The sequence below is a fragment of the Dendrobates tinctorius genome, unplaced genomic scaffold (assembly GCF_039654945.1).
Source record: "Dendrobates tinctorius isolate UK_male_01 unplaced genomic scaffold, ASM3965494v1 ptg000211l, whole genome shotgun sequence".
Taxonomy (NCBI): Eukaryota; Metazoa; Chordata; class Amphibia; order Anura; family Dendrobatidae; genus Dendrobates; species Dendrobates tinctorius.
In genome coordinates this window covers 1,547,008-1,560,593 of record NW_027361878.1, presented here as the reverse complement: position 1 = coordinate 1,560,593, position 13,586 = coordinate 1,547,008, and the positions used below count along the sequence as shown (strand labels likewise).

At 45.5% G+C, this 13,586-nt stretch overlaps 1 protein-coding gene across 1 annotated transcript in view; it reads right to left on the bottom strand.

The window, feature by feature from the left end:
• Nucleotides 1-13,586, bottom strand: part of LOC141058128 (uncharacterized) — a 132,319-nt gene that overhangs the window by 106,016 nt on the left and 12,717 nt on the right. Inside the window, exons 6-8 of the mRNA XM_073554287.1 lie at nucleotides 13,114-13,330; nucleotides 12,792-12,917; nucleotides 11,949-12,066 (exon numbers count right to left, since the gene is read on the bottom strand). Coding sequence (XP_073410388.1) covers nucleotides 11,949-12,066; nucleotides 12,792-12,917; nucleotides 13,114-13,330 — 461 coding nt within the window. The remainder of the gene's footprint in view (nucleotides 1-11,948; nucleotides 12,067-12,791; nucleotides 12,918-13,113; nucleotides 13,331-13,586) is intronic.

Sequence of the window (13,586 nt, the reverse complement as noted above, 5' to 3'; positions counted from 1 at the left end):
GATACGAATAAGGAGTTGGCGCTAAGGGGGCTGCTAAATGTGCGAACAGAGGCGGCGCAAAGGGGGATGGAGGGGGTAAAAAGAGGGGGAAGGGGGGATGAAGAGAGATCGGACAGGGATCAGAGATTAGCACTTACGCTTGTAGTTAGGTGGCGCAAAGGGGGGGTGAAAAAAAAGGAAATCAGCAGGCACAAGCTATGATAAGTGAACTATGTCACTTATCACAGTTTGGCGGCTGTGGGATGCGAATACGGAGTGGCGCAAAGGGGGCTGCTAAATGTGCGCACAGAGGTGGCGCAAAGGGGGATTGAGGGGGGTAAAAAGAGGGGGAAGGGTGGGGACGAAGAGAGATCGGACAGGGATTAGCACTTACGCTTGTAGTCAGGTGGCGCAAAGGGGGGTGAAAAAAAGGAAATCAGCAGGCGCAAGCTATGATAAGTGAACTATGTCACTTATCAAAGTTTGGCGGCTGTAGGATGCGAATAAGGAGCTGGTGCAAAGGGGGCTTAGGGGAAAAAAGCAAGCACAAGTGTTGATTGGTGAACTGCGTCACCAATCAACGCTCGGCGGCTGCTAAATGTGCGCACGGAGGTGGCGCAAAGGGGGGGTGGAGGGGGGTAAAAAGAGGGGGTAGGGGGAATTGGGGGATGAAGCTAGATTGGGGGGTGAAGCTAGATTGGGCAGGGATCGGGGATCAGGCAATACTTACACTTGTAGGGTTTTCTTTCTTCTTTCTTTAGCAGGTATTGTGATGCTACAAGCTGCTGTGGCACCACAATACCCAGCACACCAGGAGATCCAGAAGTATGACCGCTCTCTAGGGAATCCTCAGCTAGTGTGAGGACCCCCTGCAGAGCTGTCATACAGGTCACAGGCAGGTCACAGAGCGGTCACATCGCTGCCGTGACCAGTAAATAGGTGGGATAGAATGATAACATCGATCCACCAATCCCTGCACTGCCTGGTGACCATGACAACCGCCTAGGACCGGAGCTCACAGCTCCGATTCAAAGGCAGGTCATGCCCAGGTCATCAGCAGGGCACAGAGTGGTCACAGAGTGACCGCAGCTGTGCCCTGTGGTTGGAGCGATCGCCGATCTAATCGATCACGCCAACCAGTCCTGCAGGCCCTGCTGGGCCTGTATCAGGTCCCTGCCTAGGATTGTAGCTAATACAGCACCGATCCGGTCCGATACTGGCAGGGCAGAGCAGCGCTATAGCGCCGCTGTGCCCTGCGATTGGCACGATCGATACGATCGGCGATCGCGCCAATCCGGGGGGGTTTTGCCGGTGCCTGGCATTGCCAGGCACAGGATCCAGGATCGAGTACATCGGTACTCGATCTTAGCCTAGGACATCATTGTTTCAGCCGCGCCGATTGGCTGAAACAATGAGAAGCGCTGTGATTGGCTGTTTCGATTTCAACAGCCATTCACAGCGCTCGGGAGGAAGGGAGGGCGGCGACAGACCCCAGGATGCCGAGGCCATCTACATGATGGTGTCAGAATTTTAAGTCGCGATGTCGCATTAAATGCCATGACGTACTATCTCGTCCCTGGTAATTAAGTCCCAGGGCACATGGACGGGATAGTACGTCTCATGGCAGAAAGGGGTTAAAGTCTTCCTTCAACCTTAATAACTATGTTACTATGTTACAAGAGTAGCAAGAAAAAATGGACCCCAAAATTTGTTGTGCAATTTCTCCTCAGTGTGCCGATACCACATAAGTGGAGGAAAACTACTGTTTGGGTGCACAGCAGGGCTTGAAGTGAAGGAGCGCCATTTGACTTTTGGAATCCAAAATTGGCTGGAATTGATAGTGGCCGCCATATTGCATATGAAGAGTCCCTGAGGTGCCTAAGCAGAGGAAACTCTCTCATATTACCCCATTTTGGAAACTACACCCCTGAAGGAATTCATCTAGGGGAGTAGTGAGTATTTTTAAACCTCAGGTGATTCACAAATTGAGCTGAATAGATGAAATATTACTATTTTTTTCCACTAACATGTTGCTTTGACCTCAAGTTTGCATTTTTCAAAAGGAGTAATAGGAGAAAACGAACAGTACAAGTTGTTATGCAATTTCTTTTGAGTACATCAGTACCCCATAAGTGGTCGAAAACATTTTTGAGGCACATTGCAAAGCTCAAAAGGGAAAGAGTGACATATTACAGTGCAGTGGCTTGAGGGGGCCATGTCACATTGGCAGAGCCCCTGGGGTTCCAGAACAGCAGAAAACCCCAAAAGTGACCCCATTTTACGAACTACACCTTTGATTAAATTCATCTAGGGATGCAGTGATTATATTGACACGACAGGTGGGTCACAGAATTTTATACCATTGGGTAGTGAAGAAAAAATAATTACATTTTACCACAAAAAATTGTTTTAGCCTCTGATTTTATATTTTCACATGGAGAAATGGGTAAAAATGGTGCCAACATGTGTCACACAATTTCTGCTGAACATGGTCATACCCCATATGTGGCTGTACAGTACTGCTTAGCCACACTGCTTACGCACTCGGGAGGGACAAAGCCCTAATTGACTCTTGGAGAACAAAATATTATAGAACAGTTTCCGGACTCCGTATACAGAGCCCATAAATGCCAGAAGAGCTGAATCCCCCCTCGAGTTACCCCATTTTGGAAATTGCACTCCTTTGCGAATTTATCTACAGGTGTAGTGACCATTTTGTCTCCATAAGTGTTTTCCAGGAACAAGCAGCAGCTGATGTTGCTGAGTGAAAATTGCAGACGTTGTAGTGACCAGTACTTTGCAGTGACAAGTATCTTATGCACAGCTCATTGTTATGAATGAGTCACCGTAGGAGGCAAAAACAGAAATACTAGCTAAGTCCAGAAAACCAGAGAAGTTGGCAGCTATCGGATTGCAGACCCCTGAACCTATCAACAACAACTAGCAGTAGCCGTGGGGGGTTCCTACGGTGCCCTAGACCCCTCGATCACAGCCGGAGAACTAAATAGCCTATAGACAGAAAGGGAAATCTAAACTGCCTCAGAGCAGACCCCAAAGCAAAAGGCAGCCCCCAACATATAATGACGGTGAAGCAAGATGAAAAAACACTCACACAGATAGAAAGATAGGCTGAGCAAATGATGGGGCCCAAGCTAACTAAATAGGACAGGACAGAAAAGCTGCTGTCTGCAATCCGCCAAAACCCTATCAAAACAAGAGCCAACAGGCTGATAGGGAAAAAAGCCCTGAAGACGCTAGGCTTCAAAAAGACTATATCAGCACTCAGGTTTTTTCTGAAGACAGAGCAAAAAGGAATTCAGCTCACCCCAGCAGGGAATGGCAGAAATCCAGAAAAACAAGGCAAAACAAAACCAAAACACAAATGCAAAAAGCAGAGCAGAAAACTTAGCTTTTGAGGAGCAGGAATCAGACTGGTCTCCTAGAATCCCTCAGAGAGATCACCAGCAAGGCAGAAGGGCGTCGGCTGCCTTATATCCAGTCAGCAATTCCCGTCACCCAGTCATCATCATCCAGCTCAGGTGCTTAGTAATCAGCCTCACTACCTTCCTTCACCAGAAGAGGGAGTTCATCAGACCTCAATGGTGAAGGGGAAAATGAACTCACAACAGTACCTCCCCCTTGAGGAGGGGTCACCGAACCCTCATCCACACCACCAGGGGGATCAGGGTGAGCCCGATGAAAGGCGCGCACCAATCTTTTGGCATGAATATCAGAGGCAGAGACCCAGGAATTATCCTCCTGACCATAACCCTTCCACTTAACCAAATACTGGAGTCTCCGTCTAGCCAGACGGGAATCCAGTATCTTCTCTACCTCATATTCCATGTTACCTTCAACCAATACAGGGTCCGGAGGTGCCACCCCAGGAACTACTGGTTCAACAAACCTCTTCAACAAGGACTTATGAAACACATTATGGATTTTAAATGTGACAGGAAGAGCCAAACGAAAAGAGACCGGATTAATAATCTCCAAAATCTTGTAAGGTCCAATAAATCTAGGCTTAAACTTAGGAGAAGCCACCTTCATAGCGATATTTTTTGATGATAACCAAACCATATCACCAACCTTAAACTGGGGACCAATGGTCCTATGTCGGTTGGAAAACCGCTGGGCCTTTTCCTGGGAGAGAGATAACTTATCCACCACTTGGTCCCAGATCTGGTGCATTCTCTCCACCACAGTATCAACACCTGGGCAGGCAGAAGGCTCCACCTGCCCTCAAGAAAATCGAGGATGAAACCCAAAGTTACAAAAAAAGGTGACATCAAAGTGGCAGAGCTAGCTCTATTATTTAAAGCAAATTCGGCCAAGGGCAAAAATGAAACCCAATCATCCTGATCAGCGGAAATAAAACATCTCAAATACGACTGCAAGGTCTGGTTTGTTCTCTCCGTCTGCCCATTGGTCTGAGGGTGAAAAGCAGAGGAGAAGGACAACTGAATTCCCAGCTTGGAACAGAAAGTCCTCCAAAATCTAGACACAAACTGAACTCCTCTGTCAGATACAATGTTCTCAGGAATCCCGTGCAAGCGAACCACCTGTTGCAAAAACAGGGGCACCAACTCAGAGGAAGATGGCAACTTAGGGAGTGGTACAAGATGAACCATCTTAGAGAACCTATCACAAATCACCCAAATAACAGTCATTCTCTGAGAGACAGGCATATCAGAGATGAAATCCATTGAAATATGGGTCCATGGCCTCCTGGGGACTGGCAAAGGCATCAACAACCCACTAGAGCGAGTACAAGGTTTAGACCAGGAGCAAGTCCCACAGGACTGCACAAAATTCCTGACATCACGAGACAAGGCGGGCCACCAAAAAGACCGACTCACCAGATCTCTAGTACCAAAAATACCTGGATGACCAGCCAATGCAGAGCAATGAACTTCAGACATCACTCTCTTCTTCCATTGGTCAGGAACATACAACTTTCCCCTGGGACAACGCTCAGGTTTGTCCTCCTGGAACTCTTCCAGAGCACATCTCAAATCGGGCGAGATGGCGGAAAGAACTACCCCTTCGCCTAAGATGGTAGCAGGCTTGGTCACCACAGGAGAATCAGCAAAGAAGCTCCTAGAGAGAGCATCAGCCTTGACATTCTTAGTGCCAGGAAGAAAAGAGACCACAAAATCAAAATGTGTAAAAAACAAGGCCCACCTAGCCTGTCTAGGGTTCAAGCGTTTAGCCGACTCCAGGTAAATCAAATTCTTGTGGTCAGTGAGGACCACGACTTGATGTTTAGCTCCCTCCAACCAATGTCTCCACTCCTCAAATGCCCATTTCATGGCTAGCAGTTCCCGATTCCCCACATCATAGTTACGTTCAGATGGAGAGAACTTTCGGGAAAAGAAAGCACAGGGATTCATTTTAGATGTTACAGGATCCTTTTGGGACAAAACAGCTCCTGCACCAATCTCAGAAGCGTCCACCTCTACCTGGAACGGGAGTGAGACATCAGGTTGCCGCAAAACCGGGGCAGAAGTGAATCTTCGCTTCAGCTCCTGAAAGGAAGAAACAGCCTCCGGAGACCAATTCAACACATCAGCACCCTTCTTAGTCAGATCAGTCAATGGCTTGGCAATACTAGAAAATTTTGCTATAAATTTCCAATAAAAATTAGCAAAACCCAAAAACTTCTGGAGGGCCTTCAAAGAAGTGGGCTGAACCCAATCATAAATGGCCTGTACCTTGGCCGGGTCCATTTCAATAGTTGACGGAGACAAAATAAATCCCAAAAATGAAATCCTCTGTACCCCAAAAAGGCATTTCGATCCTTTGACATACAGGGAATTCTCCCTCAAGATCCGGAACACAGTCCGAACATGTTCCACATGAGAATCCCAATCCTTGGAGAAGATCAAAATATCATCCAGATAGATAATCAAAAATTTATCCACAAAGTCTCAGAAAATGTCGTTCATGAAGCACTGGAAGACAGAAGGGGCATTAGTGAGCCCAAAAGGCATCACCAGGTACTCAAAATGTCCCTCCGGAGTATTAAACGCCGTGTTCCATTCATCCCCATGCTTAATGCGGTTAAGATTATACGCCCCCCTGAGGTCAAGCTTGGTAAACCAGCAAGCACCTTTAACTCTGGAGAATAGATCCAAAATCAGGGGTAACGGATACTGATATTTAATAGTAATTTTGTTGAGGGCACGATAATCAATACAAGGCCTTAGTGAACCATCCTTTTTGGCCACGAAAAAAAACCCAGCACCTAAGGGTGAAGAGGATGGTCTAATATGACCCTTCTCCAACGCCTCCTTAATATAGGATCGCATAGCCTCGTGCTTGGGTACAGATAAATTGAAGAGCCGACCCTTGGGAAATTTACACCCCGGGCTCACTTCAATTGCACAGACATAACTCCAATGAGGAGGCAAAGACGCAGACTCATTCTCACTAAATACATCATAAAAGTCCGCCAAATAGTCAGGAAAATCATGCGACTGAGGAGAGGTGGAAAAAAACAGAGCCTCACTAAGGGCACACCGACAACCCCAACTCACCACAGACACAGATTTCCAATCCAAAACTGGATTACGAATTTGCAACCAGGGAAACCCCAGAACAATGGTATCATGCAAATTATGCAACACCAAAAATCTGCAATTTTCTTGATGGTCTGGGGCGACCCGCATTACCACCTGGGTCCAAAACTGAGGTTTATTTTTCACCAAAGGAGTAGCATCAATCCCCCTCAAAGGGATAGGCGTCCGCAGAGGTGTTATCGGAATTCCACAACGTTTAGCAAAATCCAAGTCCATTAGGTTCAGGCTGCTCCCGAATCCACAAAAGCCTTGGCGGAAAATGTGGACAGGGAGCAGATCAGAGTAATTGCCAGAAGAAACTTAGGTTGAACACCACCCACAGAAAACGTGTGTGCAAAATGTTTCTCTCGTTTAGGACAGACAGAAATAATATGCGAGGCATCTCCACAAAAAAAACAGAGCTTATTACGCCTTCTGAACTCCTGACGTTGCTCCCTGGACAAAACTCTATCACATTGCATAGGTTCAGACACTTGTTCAACAAGTGGCAACACCTCTCGTGCAGTCCTGCTTTCACGTAAACGCCGATCAACCTGAATGGCTAATGACTTAGAATCGTCAAGACCAGAGGGAACAGGAAATCCCACCATAGTATCTTTTACGGCTTCTGACAAACCCTTCCGAAAGAGAGCTGCCAAGGCATCATCATTCCAGGTAGTAAGGACCACCCACTTTCGGAATTTTTGACAGCACAATTCTGCAGAATCTCGACCCTGACTCAATGCCAACAGGGTCTTTTCAGCCTGATCAATAGCATTAGGTTCGTCATACAACAACCCCAAGGCTTGAAAAAATGTGTTCCTATTCTGACTAATGTGATCATCTTGTTTCAAAGAATACGCCCAATCCTGGGGATCGCCACGCAGCAAAGAGATGACAATTTTAACCTGCTGCGCGGAGCTCCCTGACGAGTTAGGCTTCAAGGCAAAAAATAATTTACAATTATTTTTGAAATTCAAAAATTTAGACCGATCCCCAAAAAACACATCAGGAGTAGGGATCTTTGGTTCAGCAGCATGTGAATGAGCAAGGTAGGCGGAAATTCCCCACACTTCCGCAGCGAGCTGCTCCACACGATCAGACAATTGCTTTATCTCCATTGAGAGAAAAAAAAAATTCCCCTTACGGCCTCAGAGATATAGAGGTAAAAATATAACCACTTTTTTTTTTTTTTTTACAATTCTTTCCTGCTATTGAGTACCCTAGGATCTGCGGTATGGCTGGTGATTCTGTCATGAATGAGTCACTGTAGGAGGCAAAAACAGAAATACTAGCTAAGTCCAGAAAACCAGAGAAGTTGGCAGCTATCGGATTGCAGACCCCTGAACCTATCAACAACAACTAGCAGTAGCCGTGGGGGGTTCCTACGGTGCCCTAGACCCCTCGATCACAGCCGGAGAACTAAACAGCCTAAAGACAGAAAGGGAAATCTAAACTGCCCCAGAGCAGACCCCATAGCAAAAGGCAGCCCCCAACATATAATGACGGTGAAGCAAGATGAAAAAACACTCACACAGATAGAAAGATAGGCTGAGCAAATGATGGGGCCCAAGCTAACTAAATAGGACAGGACAAAAAAGCTGCTGTCTGCAATCCGCCAAAACCCTATCAAAACAAGAGCCAACAGGCTGATAGGGAAAAAAGCCCTGAAGATGCTAGGCTTCAAAAAGACTATATCAGCACTCAGGTATTTTCTGAAGACAGAGCAAAAAGGAATTCAGCTCAACCCAGCAGGGAATGGCAGAAATCCAGAAAAACAAGGCAAAACAAAACCAAAACACAAATGCAAAAAGCAGAGCAGAAAACTTAGCTTTTGAGGAGCAGGAATCAGACTGGTCTCCTAGAATCCCTCAGAGAGATCACCAGCAAGGTAGAAGGGCGTCGGCTGCCTTATATCCAGTCAGCAATTCCCGTCACCCAGTCATCATCATCCAGCTCAGGTGCTTGGTAATCAGCCTCACTACCTTCCTTCACCAGAAGAGGGAGTTCATCAGACCTCAATGGTGAAGGGGAAAATGAACTCACAACAGCTCATGCTTCTGGAGAATTGCACCAGTGCTCTTATCGCTACAGAAATGCCAAACATGTGGTATTGGCACACCGTGGGGCTCAGAAGGGAGAAGTATTTGGATTTGGGAGTGCAGAATTTGTTGGATTTCTTTTAGGAGGTGAGGAGACATAGCACTTTTACAGAGCCTTTTTACTACTAGTAATGTAGAAGCCCACTATATTTTCATTAACAGATGATGGACCTGAGTGGGGACTTGGTTTTTTTTGTGGATTGAGTTGACGCTTTTATTGGGAACATTTTACATAACATTTGTGATCACATTTATCCTGCGCTCTACGCTGAGCACTTACTTTGGGGTTTCCATCTAAATCTCGAAGTGACATGATTTAGAGGAAAACCCTAAGGGATCCATTCACTATAATGAGGCAGCAGAGTTACTCTAGACTCCGTCTGGCCTCTATTCAGTGGTGTCCTTTTCAAAGGTGCACAAAACTGTCGAACTGTGCTTGTATGCATTTTAAATCCTATGACTATAGGTCCAGGAAAGATGTATATCTTTGTACCGTGTTAGCCAGTAGATAGAAAAATATTCAGAATTGAGAGTCCTTAGTGGTTGATACCTTTTAATGGCTAACTGAAAAGATGGTAACACATTGCAAGATTTCGAGACTATTCAGGTCTCTTCATCAGGCATAGACTAATACAAAATCTGAAGAGTCACATCAATATAAATATGTGACTCTTCAGATTTTGTATTAGTCTATGCCTGATGAAGAGACCTTAGTAGTCTCGAAAGCTTGCAATGTGTTACCATCTTTTCAGTAAGCCATTAAAAGGTATCAACCACTAAGGACTCTCAATCATGACTATTGGTCCTGATTATGTGCACCTGGCTAGCTATGTGTATAACCAGGTCCTGTGTTCATGGTTAGTCAGTTAACTGAGCAGTCTGTGTATTGGAGCTGCTGAGTGACTGGCAAATGTGAGCTGTTTGGTAGGTGAACACTTCTCTGTGATAGCGAAGCTGAAGAGAAGCTAGTGTTGATTTACAGACTGTGCTTGCAACAACTAATGCCCGTGCTTTGTTGTGAGTACAATCGTGTTAATGTCTATGCCAACTCTGAGAAAAGTTCAGTGTGGTTTATTATAAGATTTAGACTGAAGAAAAGCTGTTATGTTTTGATTTTCCTATGCTAGAATAAGCATTTTCATTTGGAATACAGAGGAATGCAATAAACCTTACCTTGCTTTGCACCAAGATGTGTGCCTGTGCCAAGTGCCAACAGTGAATCTCTACAATATATATGTTGCTATATACATATTGCAATATGTATTGCTACACCAATATACCGAGAAGGAAAGTTTGTTGAATTATGAAAATCACAGTATCAATAGACGTTAATGATATGCAAATGATGAGTCCCACTTTAGACTTGGACGTAATGGTAGCTGGAGATTGATCTGGAGACCACTTGGGCAACACCATGAAGAAGCCTTTATGAAGGAATATCACGCTGGCCCTGTTGCCGGGATAATGATGTGAGGTCACATAATGTACAGTAGCCAATCAGCTTTTACACTGATTTGGTTGTGGATCCAGCGGTATGGCCACTTATCCAAAGTCTCCCAACAGACGCTTTTCAACACAACAGTGCTAGGTCGTATGTTGCTTGTGTTAACAGCCATGCTACTCAGGCCAGCAGCGTCTCCCGACTTGTCTCCCATTAAACACAGGACGTCATTGGTCACCAATTGCATAGGAAGCTGCCAGTAGCAAATCTTGATGATTTTCCCATGTGAATTCAGTGTGGCAGAGCACTTGTGGCACCCCTGAGGGTCCAGTCGCCACAGAGGTACTGCACCTCAGCCAGAGGTGTGGTACTCCACTCTCAGGTAAGGAGGGGACACTACCCCGTACCCACACACTAATACCCAACACCAGACCTCTCCAGGCCAGGGCGGGACTAGGTAGAGGGTGTGGGTGGAGAAAGTGGAGAAGAGGAGGAGTAAAATGGAGTGACAGTTACAGGAGTAGTTTCAGTTGGTGCTTGGGACTGGAGAAGTGAGGAGCTTGTCCCTAGACTAGAGAAGAGTGAGAAGAGAAAGAAGAGGTCCTAGGGGCACGAGAAGTGAGGAATCCACCCGTGGCACCCGAATTCATGCCGACTGTAGTCGGGTGGAGGGACCAGGTCGTAGTAGGGGATCGGCCCTAGATTAGTGGAGAAGAGGAGGAGTAAAAGGGAGTGACAGTTACAGGAGTAGTTTCAGTTGGTGCTTGGGACTGGAGAAGTGAGGAGCTTGTCCCTAGACTAGAGAAGAGTGAGAAGAGAAAGAAGGGGTCCTAGGGGCACGAGAAGTGAGGAATCCACCCGTGGCACCCGAATCCATGCCGACTGTAGTCGGGTGGAGGGACCAGGTCGTAGTAGGGGACCGGCCCTAGATTAGTGGAGAAACTGAGGACTCAGCTAGAAAACCGGAGGCTGTAGTATCTGCATGTGTGACAGCCAAATCCACACACATTTGCTGAAAAGGCAGCCACATAGGATCAAGGGGACCAAGATCACATCGCCAGACAGGATCCGAGGCTGCTGGCTTGGGACACTGTGTGTGAGGCACAGGGCAGGAGAGACGGGAGCCAGCACAGTGAGACAGCCAGGAAAGGAACATCAGAAGGGAGTTCAGGTACAGTGTACCCCAAATTACCTGAGAGCTGGCTGGATCACCGACCAAGAGGACACAGCACCCCAGCTGGGGATTGTAACTGGAAGAAGACTCCACTCCACTGTGTCCTTTGACTTATTTACAGCGTCACCTGCCTTGCATTACAACCACCACATCATATTTTACATCATAACTGCCCTGGGGCCTAGCTCTACCTGTGGAAAGCTGTACCAACTGTGCTGCATCACCAACTGCCCAGAGGATCTGAACTGCAGCGTCGGCCATATCATCATTGCCGAACAGCACGGGTGGCGTCATGACTTATTCCCATCTTTATTCCCCAAAGTCATCTTCATTTTATTGCACACCCAGGGCCATGGACCGGGTTACTGCTGCTGTGACATCCCCTGAAGAACTGACCAGCCCGGGACCGAGTACCCCCGGCCCTAGCAGGCGCCGCACATTCCTCAGACAACCATTAATAACTTCATTGATAGCAGCCAAGTCGTGTATGTCTGGGGATTTGTGCACGTTTCGCTCATACTCCATACTGAATAGTACAAGATGTTTTAAAAACTTTGTTTGCATTTTTACACCATTTACACATCAGTAACATGTCTGGCCGTCCTGTGAGTTAAATAATTCCAAGATTTTTTCTTCTATGGACAAAGAAACAGTAATAGATTAATAACTAGAAGAAACTAATTATGATTTACCAGGAACGACACTGGGCTGAGTATCCGGTGCCAGATGTGTAAACCTGTCCATTGTAAGTACAAGAACACTGCTGTACAGGAACACATCCAGAGTTGTCTATGTCATCGAAAACCGTTCCTGAAAGAGAAAAGGAATGTCAGTATCAAGATTACATTAGTTTTTGCCATCTAGAATTTCAGGTTTTGCAAATTAGATAATGATTTCAAAATTTTAACTCAATGTAATGATTTTGACTGTGATGGCAGTGTGCTACTTGTAGCCGAAACCTTAGAATAGATACTTATAGATACTAAAACCACAATTTAAAAGAAAGTTGGAAGAAAGAACTGATGAACAAGAACGCACAATAGGGTCTTATCCAATGTCACAGGATTATTAGAAAAATGAAAACAGCTCACTTGGTAAGGTTGTACAGAAGCAATGTTAAAACAAGTGTATGTCAGCTGCTGCTGGACACCGGTCACAGAAGGACCAACTTGAGAATGGAGACGGGATGGAGGTGTCATAAAAAGTTCTACTGATGAAGGATCCAAAGCGAAATATACTTGGAAGGATTTAATATGCAGGTTTTAAAAGTCAACGCATTTCGAGGTCATGCAGAAGAGATCGTGTGACCTCGAAACGCGTTGACTCTTAAAACCTGCACTTTACATCCTTCCAAGAATATTTCGCTTTGGATCCTTCATCAGCAGTGCTTTCTATGACACATCCATCCTGTCTCCAATGAAAAAGAAAGGTCACTTGTTGGTTTATTTAAAATTTTTAGTAAGCTAATGTTTGTGTCGACAAATAAGGTTTATACATTTTAATAGTAAATGGCTAATCAATACACAGGAACCTACCTGCTGGGCAGAAGCATCCATCTGTACAATGACTGTCACAAACTAATGACCGCTCAGGATTGGTGCAAGTATTGGGACAGGAGCTGCCACATTCCCTGTACTCCATGTTATAGTTACATGACAATGCTGTGAAAAGAAAAAAATATCAGTCTGAATGGAAGTTAATTTACTAAAACTCAATAAACCCCTAGAAAAAAATAAAAAACAAAAATCAGCATATCATCCTTATTAACCATGTTTTGTTATTCTGCAAGTTGAATTAGTCTCTTTGTCATTTTTTTTTTTTTACATTGATCTAGAAAGTGAATGCAATGGCACTTACGACAGAGTTGAGCAGTCCTCCAGTTTTCTGGAGCTCCACCAGCGTGGGTACATTGACGGGAATATTCGGAAAAGGTGTTACATAAGCAAAATCCTAAATCATCTTCTGCACATCTGCAAAGATCCTGGACACAGGCATCAATATACTGAGCTGGATCCACCAAAGAGTTACATTGTGTAAAGGCTGTGCCTCTCAAGACCATCTCGCATATTCTACCCTGTTGACAAAAATGCAGACACAATAGGAGCACGACAAGGAACCAAATCACAATGCAATCAGAATCTGCTGTATGTACTGAAATGTCCAGTGATGTAGTTACAGTTTATGTTCGTAAGGGCTTGGATTAGGGTCAATTTGGTCATATTTGAATACTAAGAGGTATTCTCTAATTGTCTCATGAGCAACTCTGCAGTCTGATTATTTTCTGTTTAGGGAAAGGGAGGAGCTCCTTTTTGAATGACAGTTCTGGTCAG